Raw genomic sequence first — 24,309 nt, forward strand, 5'->3', positions numbered from 1 at the left:
AAGGTCCTTGAGCAGTCTTGGATAGTGACAAACCCCGAGGTGACAGGCAGCGCTAGTCAGGCTCGGTCACTAATACCGAAGCTACTCATATGTCCTCTGCAAAGATTGTGTAGGGCTGTGGAACAAGCCCGGATTACTCTGCACCGAGACCATCCAGTCATCATTCGCGACGTTGTCCCACAAGGCCCCGTTGGCAAAGAGCATGTCAAGCGTGCCGTTGGACTCGACGGTGTTGAAAGAACCGTCAAAGTGCTGCAGCTGATCGATCAAATCGTGAGTGCCAGGGCCCATCTGCTGGGATTGTTCCCAGACGGGTCTGCCGACGCCCTGTCGCTGAGGTGATGTTGAAGCTGTGTTGCCATCGGCCACGCCCTGCGCAGCAGGACCATCTTTGTCAAACATTGGTATGAAGCTTGATTGTGACTGGACGTAGGTTTGATTCGAGTGAGGCACGCAGTTGATGGTCGTGTACATATATGGCTGGCCGTTGGCTGCGGCATTCCTCTCGTCCCGCCATTGATCATCGTCAACCTCAAGGACCCTGGACGTCGGGCTTCTGTTCATTATCAACAGCGGGCCTTCCTGGACTTCTGCTATGCGGGCACAGAGCATCTCTAAGAGAGCCTTGTTGCCACCGCGACAGGAGGCGAGGACTCTTTGCAGCTGGAGGAGGATGTCTCTAGGGCCGTCTGTAGAGGCGCGAGGTAGACGGAAATTATTCGCAACGGCGTCCGTCACTGCGCTGGCAATCTCGTAAATTTTGAACTCCTAGAACCAAGTAAGCAAGGGGTTTTGCGAGGATGGTAATGGTATAAGCCTACAATTCCAGGGCCGTGGGCTTCAATGGCCGTACTCGGAAGTTGTGAGATCAACTGGAGAAACTCCTTGGCGATCTGAATGGGGTGCGATAGCGAAGTGACGGGATGATTGTGGTTGGAAGACCAGGCGCGGCCGTGATTCATGGTGACTTTCCACAGCACAGCTTGCATCCACTGACGAGTCACAACAATGTCGGCTCGCTGGACATCGTTGCTGGCGTCAGAGTCCAGGGGTATCTGCTGGAGCTTCTGCTGCACAACATCGAGACATGCTCTACTGGCTGTTTGGAGGCCGTCCGCCATGGAACACAGGGCGTCTTCGTCATCCGAGTTTTGGAGGATATCAAAGGCGCCGCTTTGATCAAAAATCCAAAAGAGATCGGCCAATTTCTTGAATGCAGGCAGAATGTGGCCCTCGTCCTCGCCGACCCCCGAACCGTCCAGTGACGGAAAACGGGTATTAGACTTCAACGCCACGGGAAGCTTGTGAAGCATGGCCACACCTCTGTCTTTATGTTAGAAGCAGCTCGATGATGGCCATCTGGGGCAAAACAAACCTCTCCGTGACAAACAATAGCCACAGTGTTCTCCTCCGCATCTGCTGTTCTGCCAAGGGCAGAGCCATGTACGATGATTCCTTGTGCAGTCCCATAATTTGAGCAATAGTGATGGCCTCTCGAAGATAGAGAAGCGACTTGGCCCCTCCAGGCTGCTGATTCTCGTGGTAGACGTGGAGAAAGAAGGACGTCCTCAGCCAGTTGAGGTTCATGGGCGGGCCGCTCTCGCGTTCCTGGAGCACCATCCTCGATCTCTGACACTCGGCCTCCATTGAGCCTGCCGTTGCCGGGTCGTCATTATCTGTCGTAGCCAGCTTGAGCTGAGCAATGGTGGCTGCTCCAACGGCATTGGCCAAGACGTATGATTCAAGATCGTCTGCATCGCGGGATAACGAGGCCATGATCTCCTCTACTGCAATGATAGGCCACACGGGGAAGAGACGCAGGCGATAGATACATAGCCTCAAGACCAGTGATGCGCTCGGGGTCCTCTGCGACTGCAGGGAATTCTCCTGCCTGATGACCCGTTGCCCACTGGCTGCGCTTCCCGTGCCTTCATATGATCCTGCCTCAGAGGATGAGGGGGAACGGGAGGAGGACGGCGCCCCCGAAGGCGCGGCGGCAGCAACGGCCGGGGTCGAAGCGGCTGCCCCGTCACCGGTCGGTGAGACGGAGGACGCAGTACCAGCGGCGGCGCCCGCGGCAACAGCAACAGCAGCAGTCTCCTTCTGGGCCTGGGCAATCTGGCGTATGGTCTTCGCCCTCAAGTTCCGTGGGCCCCTAGTGGCGGGGACCTTGTTGAAGGTGCATGATGTCCCGATGGCGACGCAGCCATCACACGGCGGGACCTCTGTGCATTTGATTTTGCGGATCTTGCACGCGTCACAAGCTCTTTTGCCAATCTTGCGCCCGGAGGACATGTCCGCGAAGGCGGAGGGGAGAACGTCAGTTCGCCCTACTCGTGCCGTGTCATGGCAGCCCGCCCGCCGTTAGCTTGAGATTCACCGAGAATTACGTTTGCGTACGCGGGTTTGTGTTTTTGACGTGTGAGTCTGTCACCTGCACCAGACGGGGTCCCAGGTATTGACAGGATGGCCGGCTTGCTTGAGACTGCCAAAATTCAGGCGAAAGTGGATGGGTCAAGTGATAAGCCTATGAGGAAGTGGGAGTATTACAAAGCAAGGCTGCGATATTCAGGCGGTGTTGGCATAAGGTATTCTGAGCAGAATTCGTCTTGGGGATGGGAAAGAGCTGTGGACGTCTAAGATGTGCAGAGTGGAGTCGAGGCCGATGGTGTGCTCGATGCGCTAAGCCGACCAGGGGAGCTGTGGAGCCGGCTTGAGTCGAAAGGGGGCTTGGGGTTGCAAGAAGTGGCGCCCTTCAACGACCTTGGCGCTGGATTTCCCCGCAACTTCGGGTTCTTGACCGCTGTCGAGGCCGCCGACCTCCCAGCGATTTGGTCCAGGCCGGGATATCAGACGGGGCCAATGAGCGTTCTTCCATTATTAGGTAATTGTACGGATACATGAGTACCTTAATTATAGAGCAAAGAAAACAAAATGGTGAAATGCGCCCTTCTAAGAAGAACACCAGCACGACAGCACGACGTTGTTATAGTATACTGATCTCACCGAGGTTATCATGTTGGTTTAAGACGTAGGGAAATTACTTGATCGAGTCACCAGCGCATGCCCTCAAGCCGAGTTTGTCTCAACTATCCTTATTACTTGTACTTTGTCCTTCCCATAGACTGGTATCCAAACTCATAATAGTGCCCATTAATGCCTGTTACTTCAGAAGTACTCGTTCAAATACAGAGTATCTCGCCTAAGTAGTCTTCTAATAGACAAATCTGAAATCCAAACGCTTGTTCCCGTCCTGCTCGCGCGCCGCCGCATCGCACTGGTACGCCAGTCGCTCCTCGTTTGACATGGCGTTCCACGCCCGCTCCTTGCGCTTGTTCAGCAGCACGAGGACCTGCCGGTGCACTAGGAACACGACGAGGCTGAAGGCGCAAATGGACACGCAGACGGTGTTGCCGCGCTTGTAGTACGGTGCGTCGTAGGCGCGGTAGATTTGCGAACCTGCGAGGGACCCGATCTGGACGATGACGTTGTAAGTCGCCGCCGAGATGGCGCGCTTCTTGACATCGAACGTGTTCTCCGAGATCCACGACGACACGATCGGGTGGAAGTAAGGGTAACCTGAGATGAGTGTGATGACCGAGAACCGGCTCCACTCCCGCCCGCCATCGGGCAGCGTGAGGAGCGTGATGAGCAGAGGCATGATCCAGAGCTCGCCAAAGATGCAGTGGAACGCGCGCTCCTTGAAGTAGTCACTGCTAAAGGCCAGCATGAGCATCGTGATGATTTGCAGCACGGCGGACAGGACCGTGAGCATGTTGGAGTTGAAGGTCGTGAAGCCCAGACGGCGGAGGGTGAGGGTCAGATAAGCCTGTACGGGCGTTGCCGGGATGTAGGCGACGAGGCCGATCAAGTACAGACCCCACATTGAGGGATCGAGCCAGGCGTTCTTGATGTCCTTGAAGGTCATGGGCTCCTTCAGGGCAGTGAGGCCCTTTGCGGGGTCGTCGCGGAGAATACGGTTGATCATGATAACCTCCTGTCTCTCCGTATACCAGGGCTTTCTCCAGATGGCCGTCTTGGTATTCGTCGGGGAGGCGGGGAGCCAGATAAATGCCTGCAACAACATGGGTCAGTGGGAAATCCTTTCCACCTCCTCGAGGAGAGAAAGCGGGGTAGGGCACGGCAGACTTACCACGATAGCCAGAACACAAGTCAGGAGACCCTCTTGGGGGCTAGTCAGCGACGGACACGAGAGACAAGAAGGTGAAGAGCAGATCACATACCCAACAGGAAGAGCCAGAACCAGCCCGTGTGCCCCCCTATGCCGCGCATCTTAAGGATGCCGGCCGCCAGCAGCGCCGAGATGACTCGCGCAACGTTGAGCGTGGACCAAAACACGGCCAGCCGAACGGACAGCTCCTTTGACGTGTAGAAGTAAGTCGCGAAGAGGATGGTACCGGGGATGAAGCCGCCCTCGCAGGCGCCGATGAGGGCTCTCGTCACATAGAAGCCGGCGCGGGTCGTGATCCAGGCCTGCGTCCAGGAAACAGTTCCCCACATCATCATCATGGTCGGCAGGACGTATTTGAAACCGAAGCGCTTGGTGAGAAACTGGATGGGAAATTCGGCAACCAAGAAACAGACTAGCTGGATTGTGGTTCCCTATTGAAGCGCAAGTTAGCATTCAGTGCCCGAATCTCAAGACTACTGCAACTCACGTTATTGTAGTCGTCACTGCTGAGCTTCAGGTCCTTGAGGAAATCATCTGCCAGAGCGTTGCTCAAATTTCCTCGGTCCAATTGCAAGCCAAAGAACTGGTTGAATATTAGCAAAAAGCGGTTTCTCGAGCCATACATGGGACTTTATATACCATAATACAGAGTATCGTCAGCAATTTGATGTCTGTGATGCGAACCACTTTCCTCTCCTCGGCCGCGGTCCAAGTCGCGGCGGGATCCCATCTGTGTTTTCCTTCGTAAGACTCATGCGGCTTTACGAGGTCAGAGATGTTCTCACGACCGACAACGGGCGCGTCCGAGTCCTGGTAGATGGACGTGACGTCTTTGCCGTTGTCGCTAGCCATCTTCTTCGTGGTCGTCTCGACGTCGGCCATCTTTGCTGTTGCTGCTGCCGTCGCTTGGTAAGGCGAGCTCGTGAGCAAAATTGAGGAGGCCGCAGCACACTTGCCCGACGTTTCGCAAAAGGGAAACAAAAAGGTAGCGTGAACCGACGGTGATCAACATGAGGACGCCTATCGCAAGGACGAGACGTTCTTGATGCTCAACTTAATAGTCGTTCCTCAAACTTCTGATATTGTCTAATTGAGGCTAGCAGATCATGGCTCACGACATCTATGCTCGGTCTTGCGTCTTCGAGGAAACCCACATACTAGTGGAGGTGAACCATGAGGTCGGACAAGGGGTTAAGGACGAAAAAGATGGTGTTGACAACTTTTCTGCTGACAGCGGTGGGTCCCGGATGGCTGAGCCGGAGCGGTCTCCAAAACCTTACCCCAGAATTCTCCGCCTACCGATTACAACCCCGGGTTTCGGAATGCGCCCTTGTACCGTGTCTTGGCCAACGGCGATGTCATCGTCAACATAGTTTTGACTACATGTCAGCTGCCCTTTTCTCTGGTGAAAGACGGCTTCACGTTGCGTTCGTTCTTGTTTTGTTGTTCTTGGACGGTGTACGCCGCGCGGGCGAGGCTTGTGACAAGGAACGGGGGAATATGCCAATGGGCAAGGTAGCCCCGGTATCTAATGTGCCAGAGTCAAGACGTGATGATGCCGCGCCGCCTACAAGTCCGAAAGATTCTCCGACGAGGACGGCAAGGAAGGACGAGCATGAGGAGGGGGTTAGATGGTAAGTGTGTCTCCGGAGAGGGTCCCCACCCCGCTGATTGGCCACGGCTGACAGACTTCGCTGAATTAGGAAGCTTTGCGATTGCGCCATCGCCCGCCGGTCGGGAGCCTCCGTAACGACCAGCACTGACGAGGAGGCGATCCCGTTGGAGAAAATGTCTGACGATCTTCTTCCCGCCTCACCCCATCACATTCACAGGTCCCCCGATTTCGCTTTGAAAGCAAAAAAAAAAAAAAAAAAGTGAAACAAGAGGCTCCTGTGATACGTACGTGGAGAAGTAAGGACATAACGGTCGCTCCGGACATAAAATCTAGCATAAATCTCTCTCACAATCTCCCAGCTTATCAGATCTTCCCCCAAATAAGATCAACGATACTCTCAAGCGCTCTGCATCAGACAATACCAGCTCACATCCTGTAAAATCACGAAAGATCAACAACGACATGCCTTCCGCGGTCTCAAACGGCTGGGCTGGAGCCAACATTGTTGGCGGGAACTCGGTGGCCCGCCCCCGATTGAGCAAGCCGCTCGTCTACTCCGGTTCTCTGGACAACTTCAAAAACGCAGACCTCACCCCTGTCATTGGACGCGAGTATGAGGGTCTGCAGGTGGTTGATCTCCTAAAGGCAGACGACCAGGTCATCAGAGATTTGGCCGTCACAAGTAAGTCTCCCCGGTTCCTCATCATAAGAACCTCAATGATTCTGCTAACACGCAGTCCAGTTTCTCAGCGCGGCGTTGTATTCTTGAGAGACCAGGATGTCACACCCAACCAAATGAAGGAATTCTGCCTTCGACTCACAGAGCTTGCCGGATGTGTAAGTCAAATGCAACCGATGAAGTTCACCTCTACCATACCGGTGTCCAGCCCCTAACTTGGACCCCAACAGCCCGAGTCGTCAGGTCTTCACATCCATCCTCTGACGGAGGAGGGCAGCGAGCTCGGTGATCAGATCAGCGTCATCAGTAGCGAAAAGCAGAAGAAGGGCGGCGGCCTCACCCACCAACTGAGCGATGTCAGCCGCTTCGCCAGCGCCGGGTGGCACACCGACATCTCTTTCGAGCAGGTCCCCTCGGACTACGCAATGCTCAAGATACACACCCTTCCCACCACCGGTGGTGACACAGTACGTCCCATCTCATCTATCCCCTGGAACCCCTCCCTTGCTCGCCATCACCCTTGCAGCTGCATTGCAGATATGGGACTTTGCCCGGCTGACTGGGAGATCCGCTGAAATCAGCTGTGGGCTTCTGGATATGAGATCTACGACAGACTATCCCCCGCCATGCAGAAGTTCCTCGAAGGACTGACGGCCACCCACGACGCTACATTCTTCCATGAGGAGGCCCGGAGGCTGGGTAACCCCATCCGAGAGGGCCTCCGCGGCTCATCGCTGAACCAGGGCTCCGAGCTCAAGTCCATCCACCCCGTAATCCGTACCAATCGTAAGTGATCCTATCTTCCTAGTCAATATTCAAGGGCCTAGACTCGGCTGACAAAATACTCAGCGGTGACTGGATGGAAGTCCGTATATGTAAATAAGGGCTTCACCAAGCGCATCAACGGCGTCACAAAGGACGAGTCCGACGTCCTCCTCAACTACCTCTTCAACCTCGTCACCCAGAACCACGATGCCCAGGTCCGCTTTAAGTGGCGCAAGAACGACCTCGCCATCTGGGACAACAGGAGTATGTGGCACTGTGCGACCTACGACTATGTCGAGGCCAGGGCAGGCGACCGCGTGGCGTCGCTGGGCGAGGCGCCGTATCTCGATTTGAACAGCACGGGCAGGCGAGAGGCATTGGGGTTGTGAAAAATTGATAAGCCAAAAAGAGTTTCCTACGAATGGCGTTGGGTTGGTAGTTTTGATGGAATTGGTAGACCCAGGACGGACCGAAAGCTATTAGCATTGCCCAGGACAGACATGATGAAATAACATAGTGTTGGGAAGACGTTTTCACGCTTGTCATGGCATGTATAGTGAACAGGAAAACCTGCTCTATCACGCTATGTATAATCACTACTTAAACGCCACATGTTGGCGATTCTGTCGCCTGACCCACGACTTTCATACTCCTTCAATGAGCCGTTGTCTCATCATCGCTCATCTGATCTATTGTATCGCCGGTATCTTCGTGAAGCAAGTCGCCAATCCACTTGCTTTCCTCGAGTATGCTCCTTGCTCCCTCGGCTTCTACTACCATGTCGTCAGATATCAACTGCACTGCCAGCTCCGGGACCAACACTGCCTCGACATAACTAGAATAACCACGCGACGATATAAGCCGGTCGTCGACGGCTCGTTCCCTCAAAACCGATGAAAAGCGACCAATAATATGTTCCGAAAATGCACGCAGGCCACGCGGGCCGTAGTACCCCGGCGTCAAGCTGTCTTCTGCCTTGAGCAGCGTCCGGTTCTTGCCCTCCTTAACCTTGTCAATCAGCAAATCACCGAAGTGAGATGGTCCGCCATCGATGATTCTTCGAAGAAACCCGTAGTGAGTGGTAATCCGAGCATCAAGGCCCTCCCAATTGATTTTGGGATAGCCCCGAGTACCCCAAGCATCTTCGGCTGACTTCTTTTTGTGCAGCCGGCAGAACTGGATCTGCTTGCGGATATGCAGACGGGCACCATTTGAGAAATCGTGCAGCAAGGCCTTGTCGACCATCTCATTACACATAGGGCAACGTGCTTCTACAGAGTGGATGGGGTCGCTGTCCAAGTCCGAGGATTCAAAGGAGCGTCTTCTCGTCTTTTCAGAGTTAGGCTCAGGGCTTGAACCTAGATTGCGAAGTTGTGGGCGTGGCTTAGTTGGACTCTGCAAAGACTCAGGTAGAGATGCGGATGGAAGCTTGAACTCGGCCTTGGCACTTCGCTGTGGTGATGCATGAGGACTGAGCGATGCCTGCTTCATGGTCGGAATGGCAGAACCGTGAGGAGGAGAGGACAAGAACGCGGACACGGGATCGATCATGCGCCTTGGAGATGTTCTGCTTGACAATTGCTCGAATGGATCGTCGTCGTATGCTTTGAACGACGGTTGTATCATCTTGGGCGCAGATGACCGAGCTGATGAGCGCGTCAGTAGTGGAACAGTTTGGCATTTCAAAGTAGCAGCAAACCTTCTCTCCCCTGCTTAGACATCGGTCTCTCTTGAGAAGCCTTGGGTTTTGATTTTGTAGGAATTCTGATACGTCCTTTATCGTCGTTTCGACCATAGCTTTTCTTCCGTACTAGCAACTTTTTGGCCTCTTTCTCGTCTTCAAGGTCGATCTTCCGGGCCTTTTTAATCTTCGATGCTGGACTGAGTGTCCCATCGTCTGGCGAGTTTCTCTTGCTACCACGCGTTGTGGAAAAAGAGCCCTCAGAGCCTTCGGGTTGCCCACGCCCTTGCAAGCTTTCCTGGGAAGCACTCCATTTCTCACTCTGCTCTTTCCCTTTCTTGGATGAGCCGAAATAAGGACGAGCCATGTCGGCGCGGGATGACCGTGTGTTTTGATCATCTTCGGAGTCTGAATCCGCCCTCGTACTCGAGAAGACTCGAGACACCTCCCTTGAGCTTGGTAGGCTTTTCGAAGGGGCTATCAATCCCCTGCAAGAATCTGGGTCTGTGATCTCATCATCAGAGTCGTCAGGTGGCCGGTCTACTGGTCTGTTGTCGGAGGCCAGCGTCCGTCGCTGGCCATTAACCTGTGACAGTAAAGGCCGTACGCGGCTGTCTCTGGCAAGGCCAGCTCGCCTCTGCTTTGTACCCTGCTTTGGGGGCATGTTGACCTCGGATATACAGCTACAATGATACCTCACACGGCGTTGGGTCGGCGGACTGATATCCTCAAGAGGTGTAAGGACTGGGGATGAAGTGCTGCCTGCGGAGACCAGCAGGCATCTCACACAGAGATCGACATCAGTCTTCCGCCGGGCTGGCTTCCTGTTCAATCCCTAGGATGTGGTAATGGAAGCTGACGAACATGCGCGTGGAGGCGACGTCAGACCCCAATTGACATTGTTTATTCGTATGGAGCCTCGGCAAAAGTGTGCTCTCCTCAATTGTTTGTTCGCTCCCCGGAGCCACAAATTTTGCTGCCGGTTGAGGTTAAGTGCTGGCCGGGGAAAAGATGGAAGCTACAATCGCGTTCTTGACGCGTGCCTGCCCGAGCACCGGCCAAGTACCTACCTGCGACCCCACCCCACCTTGTCACCAGGTACATGAATGATTAGCGGGAAACCCCTGGCGACTCGACGACTGCGGGCGGGCTTGGAGCTCCCCTTCCTGCGCAGGGGGTCTATGGTTGATTGTTGACATTAATCCATTTTCCAACTGGCCCATTAAGCTTCACGAACAGCACCTTATCGACGACCCGAGAGGGGTGCATTGTCAGACAGCGTGTCCGAAACTGCCAAAGGAGCCTGTTCTTCTCTGAATTTCCGTCATGGCTTTGAACCGGAAATATGCAGCTTTGCCAGACCTTGTCAGAACATCCGCGTCACCGAATACCAAGAAGACGATACTGACGACGTTCAGGACTCGGCCCCGGACGTGTACGAGACGCCAGAGCTCACAGATGACACCTCCACCGTTCCGGTACGTTTCTTTAATCAGACACTGCAGGCCATCGCTGACGTGCACACAGACGACGACCGGGCAATCGCACTCCGATGATGATTTCGACGATGACGACCTTGACGACGACGCCAACGGCATTTCGAGGTCCCGACTTCGGGTAGACCAAGCACGATCTCGTTTCCTTCCGGCGGGTGTGGACGCCACAGGGGTCGACTTTTCGGATCGAGTGGATGGCAAACGGAAATCATACAAGGCATCAACGAGACGCCAGCGTTTCCTGCAGGATGGTACAGAGCAACTCGGCGACCTCAGCGATGAAGATGACGAAGATAGTTTAGAACGCAAGATTGCGCGACTGCAACGTGAAGTCGAGGAAGCTAAGGAGGAGTACGGAAAGAGGAAAGAGGCTGCAGCACAGCCTACGACAGGGGATCATGACGAGAAGCTGGGGTCTCTCAGCAAGGTTCTGGACGAGATTTCCAAAACCTTGGAATCGCATACGAACAGTTCTCGCTCACTCCAGTCAGGGTCTCAACCACCCAGGCAAATTCAAGACGAATCGCAGGAAATGGTGGCACAGGGCAATTCTGCGACCTATACTGTCACCTATGCTCCTACGTACGAACAAAGCCACGCTCTTGCCACAGCCGCGGACTTTGACCGACGACTTGTTCTCCTTGAAAAGGCAATCGGAGTAGGGTCAACCGCCTTGCCGGAAGTTGATATCAATGGGTTGCCAAGAGCCATTCTCCCGACGCTTGATGGGCTTCAAAAGCAGATCACGGCTTTGTCACAGGCGTCAACGTCAAATCTGGACACAATCAGCCGTCGGGTCCGTACCCTCATTCAAGAAGCTCAGGAGTTGGAGAAAGCACGCCAGGGGGCCAAGTCTGCGCAGGAGACCCTTGGCAATGGCGCGGCTGCTGGCGAGGACGCGCCGGCCCCGGAGCAACTCGCAAAGATCAACGCTCTTTACGGAACTCTGCCTACGATTGAGAATCTCGCTCCTCTCCTGCCGCCGTTGCTTGACCGCCTGAGGTCACTCCGCGCGATTCACTCTGATGCTGCGGCTGCGAGCGAGATGCTCGGCAGAATTGAAAAACAGCAAACGGATATGGCGACGGACCTCAAGCAATGGAAAGACGGCCTGGAAAAGGTCGAGGAGGCGATGAAGGAAGGAGGCACTGCCATGACCGGGAACATGAAGGTGATGGAGGCATGGGTAAAGGATTTGGAGGGACGCATTGCGAAGTTGCCATGATTGGCTTCCGTCATCAAAGATACCCCTTCTTTAATCAATTCACTGAGTCGAACTTCAACTTTTTATAGGACTCCTGATCCAGCCTGCGATGTGCGGCTGGTACGGTTGAACTGTTGTGTGAGAGCTTGAAGAATACCAGATACCAACTGCAATACGAACACGCGTGTATGTCACTGCAAATCCAATCATCAAAAGCCGAGCATTTCCCTTAGAGGTAGACTACCAATTCAACCATACCAACCAGCACTTGGTAAACGCTATGAATTTGACAGATTGCATGTAGATTCTCAGTCTCACCTCCTGAGCATGCCTCCGGTACCATCTTTTTGATGCATCGGAATCTAATGCAGGGACAGATAGTGCCAGTCATTCATTCACTGACTGCCCATGAACCATCTCTTAGTGCAAACGATGGATCGAAGCAGTAATCCGGTAGGCGGTGAAGGCGGCAGAAATCAGCTGGACCAAGCGCCCCTATCCAGACCAATCAAATGATGCTAGGTCCCTAGCACGCACCGTGGAAGGGTTTCCTTTCGCTAAAGCCCTTCCACAAGTCTTTGCAGCGAAAAAAAGATCGTAATCGCAGTCCTCCATCAATCCGCGCAGCCCACCACCCAGCAGAACCTTCGCAACCACATATATGTACGTGTCGCGACGCCGAGAAATTTGACAGAGATCTTGCCGACTGACGTAGAATTTTGCCGCAGTCAAAATGGATTCCGCTAAGCAGCCTGTCAAGCTTGTGAAGGTCACCCGCGTCCTGGGCCGTACCGGTATGCCCCGCCTCTCCCCCGAAAAGAGAAATTAGAGAAACGAAGCCTATTCGACGAGATCGATCCCACGATACATCGAGACGGAAGGAATTTTTGGCAGATTTTCTGACTGCGTATAGGCTCCCGCGGTGGTGTCACCCAAGTCCGCGTCGAGTTCATGGACGACGAGACCCGTTCCATTATCCGTAACGTCAAGGGACCCGGTAAGCGACCACGAATACCTGCGACGCCCCATCAAAGGGGAACAGCGAGAACCACGAACAACTAATACTGACTGACTTGTTCCAGTCCGTGAGGACGACATCCTTTGCTTGCTCGAGTCTGAGCGTGAGGCCCGCAGACTGAGATAAGGCGGCGATCGGCGGCGGCGTGTGTTATGGACATTACGAGGAACGGATCATGGTTCTGAGGATGGGACAGGAACATTGCGAGGGCTTCGTCACCCGAGCTCACGGCTTTCGTGTTTAGAGGAGTCAAAAACGGATTCTGCATGGCGAATACAGCAAGGTTCTCCCACCAGCCGCGAGGCAACTCTGCACGAAACGACCTCGTGTACCTGTTTGTGATGCGACGCTGGAGGGCAAAGGGAACGGCGTCTACGAGATTATCATCAATGGACAGCCTGGGAAAATTCATCAAACATCTTCTGCACCATCTACATTTCGACTTACTGCTGCGCGATTCATTCTCCTTAATTGACCCAATCCCCCTCGCTGAAGGATCTAAGAAGCCGTTTCAACTGGCGTGCCCAGAAACTCGCCCAACGGTCGGATTATTGACGGAATGTTGGGGACCAAACATCGACATGTGACCTTTTAGGACAACGACTGTCACTATGATCGCGCATTGCCCCGCAAGTAAAGCTGAGAGCTGCAAAAACGCATGGCGGCAGAATCCTCGCTCTGCATCACGTGACCGGGGCCACCGAAATTTCACCCAGACTACCCCACTTCCTCGGTTCTTGCAGGTATAAACTTTTCTGGTTTCCCAAGGTCTTCTTTTTCCTTCTCCTCTACCCTTCAACCCTTGGAAGGGTCTCATCGCGAAGTGGTAAGTCAAACAGTCTGTTTTTGCTCGTTATAACCGTTGGGATGATGTATCCAAATTAGCATGTATTACCTGAATCATTTTTGATGTATCACAATTATCACCAAGATCTCTGACACCAACATCATTAACCACATTTTTTGTATTTTCTCAAGCTTCAAAGCATTGGCTAACCCCCAATCAGATTGCAGATTTCGACCAACACGCTTTATCTGAGTATGGCTGCGGCCCCCAGGCCACCCAAGGACCACTTCAACGTGCTGTTCTTTGCCAGCGCCGGCTCCTTTACGTCCAAGCAATACGATGTGTTACAGGCCCCTCTCCCCTTGAAGAAGCTCTTCGATGCACTTGAAGAGAGATATGGCGGGTTTAAAGAGAGATTCTTGGAGTCTTGTTTGGTGACGGTCAACCTAGAATACGTAGATATCCCTGGACAGGATGATAGTGAGGATCCGATAATCCAGCCTGGCGATGAAGTAGCCATCATTCCTCCTGTGAGTTCGGGATAAACGCATCATTTGCCGGTAGCCCGCGCACTTGGAGAGGATTTGGATCCCGCGCATCTGCGACTGCGTTATATTACGTCGCCAAAGGTATAGCACGTCCTGCTAGTAACCCCTGCTATGTCTCATCTCTTGTGTTTTGACTTTGACCCAGCAACGGGTCGCGTTCGCCGCCAAGAGCTTGTCGCGATCGCCAAAATTGCCGCCGCCACCAATCTGGATCCTGTTTGGTACGGCTTCTCCCCCAGCGGACGCCGAGCACGACCAGGGTCACCAACAAGAGCACGACGAACGTTGACACGATGGAGATTATAGACGTTAGGCTCGTGATGGTCGAAACTTGACAGCCCAGCGGCTTGGTGCGCAGTTCCCACCGTTCCGCCCAGTGCGGGCAAATGTTCTCGTCATAGGCGGGTGCCAGCAAAGGAATTGCGTACGGATTGGGAACGCAGGCGGACGTCTGTATCATGAACGAAATATGACGATTAGCACCCCGGTTCTAATTAGCGTTGAACACGCGCATGCGGTAAACGGACCATGGGACACCAGCTACATTCGTTCTCCGCCAGGCACAACTTGCAGTCCTGGTGGTTCCAGCATCGGAAGAAGTGCTCGTCGGATGATTCTTTGGCCGTGAAGTTCTGCTTCAGACGCCAAACTTCATTGGTGCTAAGTATTTCCATCGGGATGCGGACTCCTCTCTTTGTATCCGTTACAGCGTCACAAGCGGCAGTACGCGCCTAGCCAATAATGATTACGATTGCGATTTGGGTAAAGTGAAGCTTGTGAAGTTGCCGGTGGGACGAGGACGGGATGGCACCGGAGTTGTGCGGGGAAGGAGCTGGTCGACTTGGAGTCCGTGCACCTATCACCCAAAGTGCAGTCTGCAATAATTGTCAATTCCTCAAATCAACCCGCATTACCTGCCGGATATCCTCATACATGCGTATTTAAAACGCTTCGTTAATCGACTTGCGCTTTGAGAACTGGGAAAAGGCGAACTGCAATCTTTAATGGGACCATTTCAATAATACCAATCCGAGCAAATCAGTTTTGCATTGGGAGACTGGCGACAAGTAGTAACCTCCGTCCATCTGAGATCTTATTTCATGGTATAGCCAACATGCGGCAACAACGGGACAAAAAGAACACCGATTACCATGCAGGTACCGCCGCTTGACATTCTCTCTCACAGGAACGTCAATGTCTTGGTGCTGCGGCCTGCTACACCTCAGGGGCCAGTCCTGGAGGACGCCGTGCTGCAAGCAATATAAGCAATTGGTCCCAAGATCATGGATTCGACGATCTCCCAGCAATCGGCGCCTTGGGAACAACACCCTTAGCGGCAACATGCCGGCAATTTATGGATAAATTATCCCTGCCCTTTAGAAGCAGCCGCAAATCAACTACATCTCGACAGGTTTATGATCCAAAGTGTTTCGCCTTTGTTCGAGCAGGAGTCTGGAGGTCTTGTTTGCGAATCTGCGGTCTTCGGATGTGGCTGCCGGTCCAAGTCGAAGTCGGCGCGTTGGTTACAGCCATGATGGTCAGATGAGGCGATCATCAACCTGCAGACTGATCTGGTTCCGGGACACGCAACCGATGCCCTTACCTTGCTGCCTAGGCTGTCGACAGGCTGCCATATCAATGAAGAAGTCGGCCCGTCCGACAATACGGATCAGAGGAAGCACGAAGACGGCGGGCAATGTCTCGAACGCGAACGTCGTCGTCGACTGCAAGTCTGCAACAAGCAACGCGTCGGCTGAGAGCCGACAACGGTGAATCAAGGCGCAACTCCCCTCGTGTTGGTTCATACACCAGCGAGACCCTGCAATTCAATGTTCTGCCATCGACATAGCGCCATCTTCCCTCCATCAACCACTACCGCGTGTCATTTAGCCTGAAATCAGGCTAAATGGCTAAATGCCTAGAGTGCCCTGGGCGGCGCTGACCATAGTGTAGACAGGGTATCCCGAAAAAGGAAAAGCCCCTGTGAGGTAGCGGCGCAGTAGCCGTTTTTTCAACTTCACGCTAAGAGAATCTCCAGCCCCTCGACTCTTCTCCAATAGCCAGCTTCGACACGGTGCGACTTTCTCGGAGTCTTCGTCTTGTTATAGAGCCCCACAAATGCATATTCACGACCCACGACGCTTATTGTAGGGTCAGGACCGTTCCACTAACTTGATGATCTGTGTAGGAGCTTCTCCAGTGTCGTACGGTTACTAAAGCCCCCTCCGCTGTCTTTACCCACGCACGTCAGCATTCACGTGAACACTTCATCTCATAAGTATCTTGGCAAAAGTCTGTCAAAGAATGCTCTGACTGAGAATGGCAAGCCTTGCCACTCCTTGGTCCAAGTTACAGGACGAGATGGCATGCAAAATTGGGCTGTTCCACTTCATCGTGGATCGACTGACGGTCCAACAGCAGTATCGACGGATGGATATTGTGGTGACCCTCCATGCGCCCACGAATCCACACCTCCACACCCTCATTGAACATGGGGATTGTGGGCCTGTGGATCAGTAACACTGAACCGGTCAGAGAGGAATTCTCGGCCGACCAAGTTACGAGGTTCGCCTACCGCATCCGCTATCGCCCCATCGCTGCGAAATCCATCCCGCCAGCATGAGAAGCCCTCGCGTAGATCGCCATATGGCATCACGAGGCATATCATATCGTCATAATTTATCGTGGAAACATACACAGACATCCTCTGGATGCAGTTGGTTGAGGAAACGCAAGGGAGACTGACTTGTAGCATGCCCATTGTGTGCGTCCCCAAAAATAACAAAGGAACGGATACGTACGGCGGAATACTTTGCCGAGGATGTTTCCCTGAGCAGGGGTCCCTCTTCGACAAAGTTGCATCGACGAAACGGAGATACCTGCACTTTCGGTCTGGCCTACCGCCTCATCGTAACAAAGTGTGGTTCTCTGACATGAGCACACAAGTAACTTGTTGTAGGATTACTGCTTTTCATGCGTCCAAAGAGCACTCGTTTCTACGTGTCGAGCAACATTTTTCTCATTTAACCAGAAAGTATTTGGGGCACAGGAAAATGCAGCTGTCAATGCTTCAGTGCGGTCCCGGCATAATCACTTCATCAAACCGGCCCAGATATGATATCGCAGGCGGAAACACACGGAAGAGAGCAACTGAGCTTGCGAGTTGCGGAGGCGTCATGCTGGGTTCAACTCGAGAACATGTTCCCACAGGGGGCCACAGCCAAAGACGGACGATTTTAGCTTAGCGATGAGTAGTCTACCTCGGCCTTGTCTCCCCCGCAGCGGTAGACTAGTCTACCCCAAGCTCGTCTGATTTTGCGGTTCCTATTGTATCCGTCCTCTCTTGCTGGGATATCTCTGGGGTCAATCTTCCCGCAAACGCTGTCCGTCTTTTACAGCCTTTTGTCCGGCACTTCATCCATTGACGTCAACTGACAAGCTGCCGAGAACAGTCAACTCTGCGCCTTGATTTTCGCCCACGTCCTTTCGCGGGATTCAGTCATAGTCGAGCCATCTTGGGGAAGACAATTGGGCAGCGGGCGGGACCGTCACAGTCTCCACTTGAAGGACAACAACCTCCAGTTACCTCCCTGCCGCCTCCACCTCCTTCTCCACGGGACCCCAGGGGGAACGTTCAGCAAAGTGGGAACGCTCACACCTTTTTCCATCTAGTCTTGTCCTTGTCTAGTGGGATTCAAGTGTCCACACAGGTGCCCGGCAAAATACAATTTCCAAAGTCTGGAGAAATGGGGGTTTAATTCGCATTCATCCGTTTGGACGGCAGCAGTTTTCTAGGGGAAACAGCCTAGTGCGGGTAAGAATAGAGTGAGCTTCCCTCGTAACTAAGACTTCTCGGGTCAAACTTGGCAGTGAAGCTTTGCCTTGAAACGTCGAACTCATTCGCATTTTGCCGGAAGACCGTGGCAATCCCCTGTGCCGCGTACACCGCTAATCTCTGAGCCTGGCATTTACCTTGGCCAGCAGGCTGCGTGTCCTCGTGCGGACGAGATTCACAACTTGCTTGACATTGACAGCTGACTGAGGCCGGTCGACGTCCGCTAGGATTTCACGCAAAGGATCCCAACCAGAGGGTTCCCGCCTGACAACCACCCCCCCGGCCCCCAAGAAAGACCATCTCTACAGTAGACCTAGGCCTTCCCGGTCCGATGCCGCGTCTGGACTGCTCGCACTGTTAGTATGCTTCGCTTCCGATTGTTCGTCTTATCATCCACAGCTCCATATAATAGACCTGGAGACCCCGCGTCGTCGATCAATCTGTCCCTCTCCTGTCGTCCCTCTCAAGTCATCCTCTGGCCCAAACACAGAGACTGCTCTGGCTCTCGCTCTGGTTGCCCGGGAAAGCCAAAACGTTAATCTACTACGAGACACGATACACAGCTCCATTGAGTAGACACCAACATGGGTCTCCTGAAGGGCATTACGCAGAAGAAGCCCAAGAGCGAGGCTGTTGTCCAAGCTCAGGAAGAGGCGCCGGATTTTGAAAAGGTCAACTGGATCAAGAACCCCGGCCTGAGAAAGCTCTACTTTTACGCTTTCGTCCTTTGCATTGCCTCCGCAACCACTGGTTACGATGGGTATGTTACCAAACGACCATGAGATGAAATACAATGGCATAGGCGCTGACATTGTGTGTTCTCCAGCATGTTCTTCAACTCAGTCCAGAACTTCGACTCGTGGCAGACTTTCTTCGATCACCCCAAGGGAGGTCAGCTCGGTCTTCTTGGTGCCTTCTACCAAATTGGTAGTCTGGTTTCGATTCCCATTGTGTAAGCGACGAGCCCGCAAGAAATCCCTTCCGGTCCACGAATATACTGACCCCGTGAAAAGTCCCATCATCGCAGACAACTTTGGCAGAAAGATCCCTATTGTCGTCGGCTGCTTGATCATGGTTGCGGGTGCTGTGTTGCAGGGTGCCTGCACGAGCATGGGCAGTAAGTATCTCGGGAAGTGTGTCTGCGCTTTACGGAAGCTGATCATTCGCAGTGTTCATGGGTGGTCGTGTCCTTCTTGGTTTCGGCAACTCCTTTGCTCAGATCACCTCGCCCATGTTGCTCGCTGAGCTGTGCCATCCTCAGCATCGTGCTCGCTTGACGACAGTTTACAACTGCTTGTGGAACGTCGGTGCTCTCGTGGTTGCCTGGCTCTCTTTCGGAACCGATTTCCTTGGAAACGAGTGGTCGTGGCGTATTCCTGCCATTGGCCAAGGAGTGCCCTCCGTCATCCAGCTCGCATTCATCTTCTGTAAGCCGTCACCTCGAGCCAAAGTGCCCCTTCAGATTCTAACTTGACAAAAAGGGGTCCCCGAGTCTCCTCGCTACCTCATCGCCAAGGACCGCCACGATGAAGCCCTCGCGATCCTGGGCAAGTACCACGCCAACGGTGACACCAACAACCCGACCGTTCAGTTCGAGTTCCGTGAGATCCGCGAGACTATCAAGCGCGAGATCGCCGCCAAGAATAGCAGCAGCTACCTCGACTTCTTCCGCACCGCCGGCAACAAGTACCGCTTCATCGTCCTCATCTCCCTCGGTCTCTTCTCGCAGTGGTCCGGAAACGCCATCATCTCAAACTACACAAATATCCTCTACGCCAACGCCGGCATCGAGAGCTCCACCGCTCGTCTCGGCCTCTCCGCAGGGCAGACTGGTCTCTCCCTCATCACCTCCCTTACCCTGGCCATGCAAGTCGACCGCTTCGGCCGCCGCCCCATCTTCCTCGCCTCCACCAGCGGCATGCTCATGACTTTTATCTTCTGGACCCTCTCCGCCGGCCTGTACGAGGAGCACGGCTCACCCGGCTCCAACTACGCCATGATCTTCTTCATCTGGCTGTTCGGCTTCTTCTACGCTTTCGCGTGGTCCGGTCTCCTCATCAGCTACTCCATCGAGATCCTGCCGTACAAGCTGCGTGCTAAGGGTCTCATGATTGTCAACTTGACCGTCCAGGCCGCCCTTACGCTCAACAACTACGCTAACCCGTACGCATTCGACTACTTTTCGGGACACACCTGGAAGCTGTATCTCATCTACACTGTAAGTTATTACTTTTCTAAAACCTGACGATACACTGGCTTATGAAGAGTAAATAGTGCTGGATCTTCCTCGAACTCGTCTTTGTGTACCTGTTCTACGTCGAGACAAAGGGACCTACTCTCGAGGAGCTCGTCAAGGTCATCGACGGAACCGAAGCTCAGGTTGCGGACCTGGACCTCGCCCAGGTCGAGCAGGAGATTAAGCTAGGCCACGAGGCCGAGGAGTTGGAGCACAAGCGCGGTTGAAGACGTGCTTGACACCACAATGAGAGTCCCTCATTTAGCATTCAGAGCTTAGAGCTCGTGTCATGAGCGCATATGAGCATGCAGATACCCCAACCATTCAACATTGTACAGAATACGCGACACACACATAATGATAAGATTAAGTCTACACGTATATCATCTTGATCTTGGTTTTCTCAAAGAGCGTGACAATATCGGGTGACTCTCATGTGCCGTTGGGCAACTACTTCTCGGTCCTATTGCGGTGCCCTTGGACAAGTTTATAAAGTAGGTACTACATGTGAATGTCATCTTCATATTAACTTGGGGGAAATTGCTTGGGAAAGGTGTTTCCTTGTGTCAGCCGCGACAAATTGCCTAATGACTTGCTTTGCTTTCTCACCCATTTTCTAGCCTTCCAGCCAAGTCTTGGACACCATTAGAATGACGGCCAAGACCATATAGATCAGGCCGCCTTCCCAGCGTCAACTAGGCCCTGCCTCGTCCCTCACCTCGATCAGAGCTACGTTGATCTCCGCACCATCCTCCAGCTCCGCGCTCTCCATTTGGTCCAGCATCCGAGTCCTCTCAGCAACGACCAGTGTCACCCACTTCAACTCGGCAGCCTGCCTCCTGCCGAGCTCAGCCTGCACTCTCTCGAGGTTCTCCTCGTGTCGTTTCCGGACGCTGTACATTATTTCCTCCCGGATCGTCCGCTCCTCTTCCACCTTGACTTTGTACCGGGCCACCTCCTCGGCCCTCCACCGCTCCCAGGCCCGCCACCCTTTATCCATCTCCCTGCGGAAGTCCCGCATGAGTTTCTCAACGCGTTCTTCGCTCGAGGGCCGGTCAGCGAAGAAGCTCTGCAGCTGCCGCAGGTACGCGTCCTCAGTCTTCTGCTCCTCCAGGACGCGGGCCCCGTATTCCGTCGTGAGGCTCTTCACCTTGACGGCTAGCTTGTCCGCAGCCTTCTCAACGAGCGCGAGCTGCTCCGCCTGCTGCTTCGACTCGAGCTCCACCGTTGACGTCTTCGCCTCCTCGGACGTGAGTTCCTTCTCCTTGTCGTGCTGGTATCGGACTAGGAAGTCTTGCAAGTCGTGGATTTGGTCAAGTAGCTCCCGCAATTCCTGATACCTGACCTCGATCTCGTAACGTCGCAGGCTCTCGAGACGAACGCGCTCTTCCTCCTCCAATCTGCGCTGCTCCTCCTCCACCCTCTCCATTTCGAGCCTCAGCAGCTCAGCCTTGAGCGCCTCCTCCCGCTCAAACTCCTCAATCTGCCGCAACGCATCGCGGAGCTCCTCCTCCTCCTCAGCCACCCTCCGCATTCTTTCTGCCCTCCTCGCCGCGGCCCCGGCCTTGATGTCGTGAAGCTGCTGCATGGTACATGCGCACGTCTTCCAGCGCAGGCCGCAGACGTAGCAGAACTGGTGGCCGCACCGGCACGTCATGTGCTGACACGCCTCGCGGTGCTCGACCAGCGCCTGGCACTTGCCGCAGTGCTGCCACCCTTCTTCCTCGGCGAGGGCGTTCGTCAGAGCCAGGTCGCGGTCTTGAGGGCAGTCTGCGTTCTCGTGGTGCGGGCCGCGGCAGATGGTGCAGCTGAGATGGCCGTCCCGGCACCGGGCGACGCGCAGGCCCTGGTTGACATGTTCTGGCCGCACCCAGAGGCCGCAGTCCAGGTTGCCGCAGTAGATTCGATCGCTGACGGGGATCTTCCACTCGACAGCGCGGTCTTTGCAGGTCTTGGCCAGGTCTGCGGGGACGTTGCGTAGGACGGTACGGATGGGGATGTGGTTGAGGCAGCACTTGGGCGGCCACTGCTGTTCGTTCTGAACGGCAGAGGCAATGAGACGCTCGAAGCAGTCGCGACAGTAGCTGTGACATGTGACTTTGATCACTTCCTTGGGACTGAAGTCGTCGAGGCATGATACACACCCGCTGGATTATTTTGTTAGATAGGGAAAGCGTTCTGGCATCGAAGATGGGGGGAGACTTACACAGTAACGAGAGGTTTTTTTTCCTTCTTCGTGACAGCATCATCAGACACTGCGTCAAGGCTCGTTTTGCTTGGGTTGCCGCCGAAACGGGAATATTTCTTCGTCGAGTCCTTTTCACTAATCTTTTGTAGGATTCTTGTCAGGACGAAGCGACTCTTTTTCTTGGGCTGGAATGGTAGGACGATGAGTCCCTGAGGTGAACTGCCCTCACTCGCTCCCATCAGTTCCGGAAACAGCTTGAGGTTCTCGACACTCTCTGTCTTGTCGGCTGCGGATGGCTCGCTTCCGTCGGGGATTATGATGATGGGCAGATACGGCTCCTTTGCCGCGCCGTCTGCCTCGTTGTTTGCGTTTGCTTCAGCTTCCCGCTGCCTGGCATCGTCCTCGAGCTGCTTTCGCTGATTGTCCTCGGCGACTCTTGCCTGTACATTCTCAATGGAAGTCTGCAGGATTTCGAGGGCAACCATATTAGTGAGGTTTGGCGCCGTTTTGAGGGCGGCCGGTGGGTTGTATCTGGCCCACTGGTCCTCATCGTCCTGGACTGTGTTTGTCTCGGTGTCGGTTTCACCGGCAGGATTCTGAACTGTTCTTCCTTTACTGACAGCAAGGGGTTTCACCTCATCGTCTTCAAAGTCTCTCAGGGTCACGAATGGGTCGCCGTAAAACCCCACGTAATCTTCCAGGCGGGCGGGCACAGTCGTCGCGGTCTCCATCTCGATGACAGTTGACATAGTTGAAGTCATGGATATAGATGTTTAGATTTGGCTTCTCCGACATGGAACGGAGAGAAGAGTACAAATACTGAACACCACGCGAGCCCAGCCATCAAGGCGGGAGGCGTCGACTTTGACGTCTCGCAGCAGACCCGTGGAGAGATAGGGAGGGATCGGACCAATCCCCCGAGAGAAAGCGCAGAAACTCACTGCATGGCGTGAGCGAAGCGGGGACCAAGAAGCCAAGGAACGTTGGCGGCTCCCCCGAGCCTCATGACAACCCTGAAGAACCATTTTGGAACAACGACGAGGCACTCTTATAACACCTCACATGGCTGAATCTGCCCCAGCTGGACCGCTGAAGGGGGCGTGGAGTAGTATGGAGAACAACATGAGTTACCTGACACGGCGGCCAAGATCGGCTTTAGCGTGTAAACAGTGAAGGAGATGGTTGAAACCGCCGACGGAGCCAATAGTTCAAGGCAGACTCGCCACACACGATGTCGCGAGCCGAGACCTGGTTGGTGAGGTTGTGGGTGAAGAAACAGGTTGCAGAGCGCGAGGAAGGCCGACTGGCTGGTTGGTTGGGGGCGGAGTTGGGCATGTCGGCTAGTTAGCGCGGGCAGTGAGTGCATTGCGCCTTGCAAGTTGTAACTGCCGCAGCTGGTCACCGAAGGGGTTGTTTGGGAATATGTCACGCAACGCTTTCCCTGCTGTAGTTTGGTTCCTACTATTTTTGCACCTGGTAAGATGTTCCATTTGGTGACAATACACAGGCCGTGAGATCATCTTATATATGCATCGCCGTGCCTCGCAAGCCGAATTTCCGCCGACTAGGCACAGATTGGCTGGCATCTTTGGTTGAGAGTTCGAATAGTCCCAGAAAGCCTGAGCAGAGCATGGAGTATGTAAATAACGAGTAATCTCGGACTAAGGATACCGAACATGATTCACACTCTCTCATCTGTTCTTGATGATGACGATGCGAGAGACTGGAGAGAGAGAGAGAAGAAATGGCGGCGAGGGAAATCTTGAGAGCCTAAGCGAGCACGAGCCAGCTCGAGCATCCCCACCTGCAAGGATTCGGTACAGTGGTCTATTGGACCTGAAACGGTTGAAAAATTTCAGCAGCGGCATCTGTAGTGTAGTGGTTATCATCCTTGCCTTCCATGAACACCCGCGGATAGCAAGGGACCCGATTTCGATTATCGGCGGATGCAAATACATTGTCTTTTTGCTCTCTCTCTTAATGGTGAAATGATGTTTTACTGATTGCTCGTGTAAGAGGGGCGTATTTTACGTCTGTCGAGAGGTGTGTAATTGGAGTGAACGCA

At 53.9% G+C, this 24,309-nt stretch overlaps 9 protein-coding genes across 9 annotated transcripts; 5 read left to right on the forward strand and 4 right to left on the reverse strand.

The window, feature by feature from the left end:
- Nucleotides 1-81: 81 nt before the first annotated feature.
- On the reverse strand, nucleotides 82-2,295 carry CORC01_05177 (fungal specific transcription factor; the record flags this gene model as incomplete). The annotated part of the gene is made up of 3 exons (XM_022616821.1): nucleotides 82-768; nucleotides 822-1,323; nucleotides 1,376-2,295. 3 exons carry the CDS (start codon nucleotides 2,293-2,295, stop codon nucleotides 82-84), a joined length of 2,109 nt encoding a protein of 702 aa, XP_022476745.1.
- Nucleotides 2,296-3,214: 919 nt separating this feature from the next.
- On the reverse strand, nucleotides 3,215-5,074 carry CORC01_05178 (major facilitator superfamily transporter; the record flags this gene model as incomplete). Its single annotated transcript, XM_022616822.1, has 5 exons — nucleotides 3,215-4,075; nucleotides 4,154-4,185; nucleotides 4,245-4,623; nucleotides 4,680-4,775; nucleotides 4,832-5,074. 5 exons carry the CDS (start codon nucleotides 5,072-5,074, stop codon nucleotides 3,215-3,217), a joined length of 1,611 nt encoding a protein of 536 aa, XP_022476746.1.
- A 624-nt stretch (nucleotides 5,075-5,698) lies between these two features.
- On the forward strand, nucleotides 5,699-7,640 carry CORC01_05179 (TfdA family Taurine catabolism dioxygenase TauD; the record flags this gene model as incomplete). The annotated part of the gene is made up of 7 exons (XM_022616823.1): nucleotides 5,699-5,826; nucleotides 5,896-5,970; nucleotides 6,167-6,489; nucleotides 6,550-6,644; nucleotides 6,717-6,953; nucleotides 7,068-7,272; nucleotides 7,336-7,640. The coding sequence occupies 7 exons, from the start codon at nucleotides 5,699-5,701 to the stop codon at nucleotides 7,638-7,640; spliced, it is 1,368 nt and encodes a 455-aa protein (XP_022476747.1).
- A 265-nt stretch (nucleotides 7,641-7,905) lies between these two features.
- On the reverse strand, nucleotides 7,906-9,596 carry CORC01_05180 (uncharacterized protein; the record flags this gene model as incomplete). Its single annotated transcript, XM_022616824.1, has 2 exons — nucleotides 7,906-8,897; nucleotides 8,951-9,596. 2 exons carry the CDS (start codon nucleotides 9,594-9,596, stop codon nucleotides 7,906-7,908), a joined length of 1,638 nt encoding a protein of 545 aa, XP_022476748.1.
- Nucleotides 9,597-10,258: 662 nt separating this feature from the next.
- Nucleotides 10,259-11,653, forward strand: CORC01_05181 (uncharacterized protein; the record flags this gene model as incomplete). Its single annotated transcript, XM_022616825.1, has 3 exons — nucleotides 10,259-10,297; nucleotides 10,351-10,410; nucleotides 10,460-11,653. 3 exons carry the CDS (start codon nucleotides 10,259-10,261, stop codon nucleotides 11,651-11,653), a joined length of 1,293 nt encoding a protein of 430 aa, XP_022476749.1.
- Nucleotides 11,654-12,365: 712 nt separating this feature from the next.
- On the forward strand, nucleotides 12,366-12,776 carry CORC01_05182 (40S ribosomal protein S28; the record flags this gene model as incomplete). The annotated part of the gene is made up of 3 exons (XM_022616826.1): nucleotides 12,366-12,426; nucleotides 12,546-12,629; nucleotides 12,715-12,776. The coding sequence occupies 3 exons, from the start codon at nucleotides 12,366-12,368 to the stop codon at nucleotides 12,774-12,776; spliced, it is 207 nt and encodes a 68-aa protein (XP_022476750.1).
- Nucleotides 12,777-13,691: 915 nt separating this feature from the next.
- Nucleotides 13,692-14,274, forward strand: CORC01_05183 (ThiS family protein; the record flags this gene model as incomplete). The annotated part of the gene is made up of 2 exons (XM_022616827.1): nucleotides 13,692-13,967; nucleotides 14,131-14,274. The coding sequence occupies 2 exons, from the start codon at nucleotides 13,692-13,694 to the stop codon at nucleotides 14,272-14,274; spliced, it is 420 nt and encodes a 139-aa protein (XP_022476751.1).
- A 4,130-nt stretch (nucleotides 14,275-18,404) lies between these two features.
- Nucleotides 18,405-20,283, forward strand: CORC01_05184 (uncharacterized protein; the record flags this gene model as incomplete). Its single annotated transcript, XM_022616828.1, has 6 exons — nucleotides 18,405-18,580; nucleotides 18,647-18,772; nucleotides 18,834-18,937; nucleotides 18,990-19,247; nucleotides 19,302-20,038; nucleotides 20,095-20,283. The coding sequence occupies 6 exons, from the start codon at nucleotides 18,405-18,407 to the stop codon at nucleotides 20,281-20,283; spliced, it is 1,590 nt and encodes a 529-aa protein (XP_022476752.1).
- A 464-nt stretch (nucleotides 20,284-20,747) lies between these two features.
- CORC01_05185 (IBR domain-containing protein) lies at nucleotides 20,748-23,005 on the reverse strand (the record flags this gene model as incomplete). The annotated part of the gene is made up of 2 exons (XM_022616829.1): nucleotides 20,748-22,203; nucleotides 22,263-23,005. 2 exons carry the CDS (start codon nucleotides 23,003-23,005, stop codon nucleotides 20,748-20,750), a joined length of 2,199 nt encoding a protein of 732 aa, XP_022476753.1.
- Between the last annotated feature and the right edge of the window lie 1,304 nt (nucleotides 23,006-24,309).

The sequence above is a fragment of the Colletotrichum orchidophilum genome (genome assembly GCF_001831195.1).
Source record: "Colletotrichum orchidophilum strain IMI 309357 chromosome Unknown Scaffold_35.1, whole genome shotgun sequence".
Taxonomy (NCBI): Eukaryota; Fungi; Ascomycota; class Sordariomycetes; order Glomerellales; family Glomerellaceae; genus Colletotrichum; species Colletotrichum orchidophilum.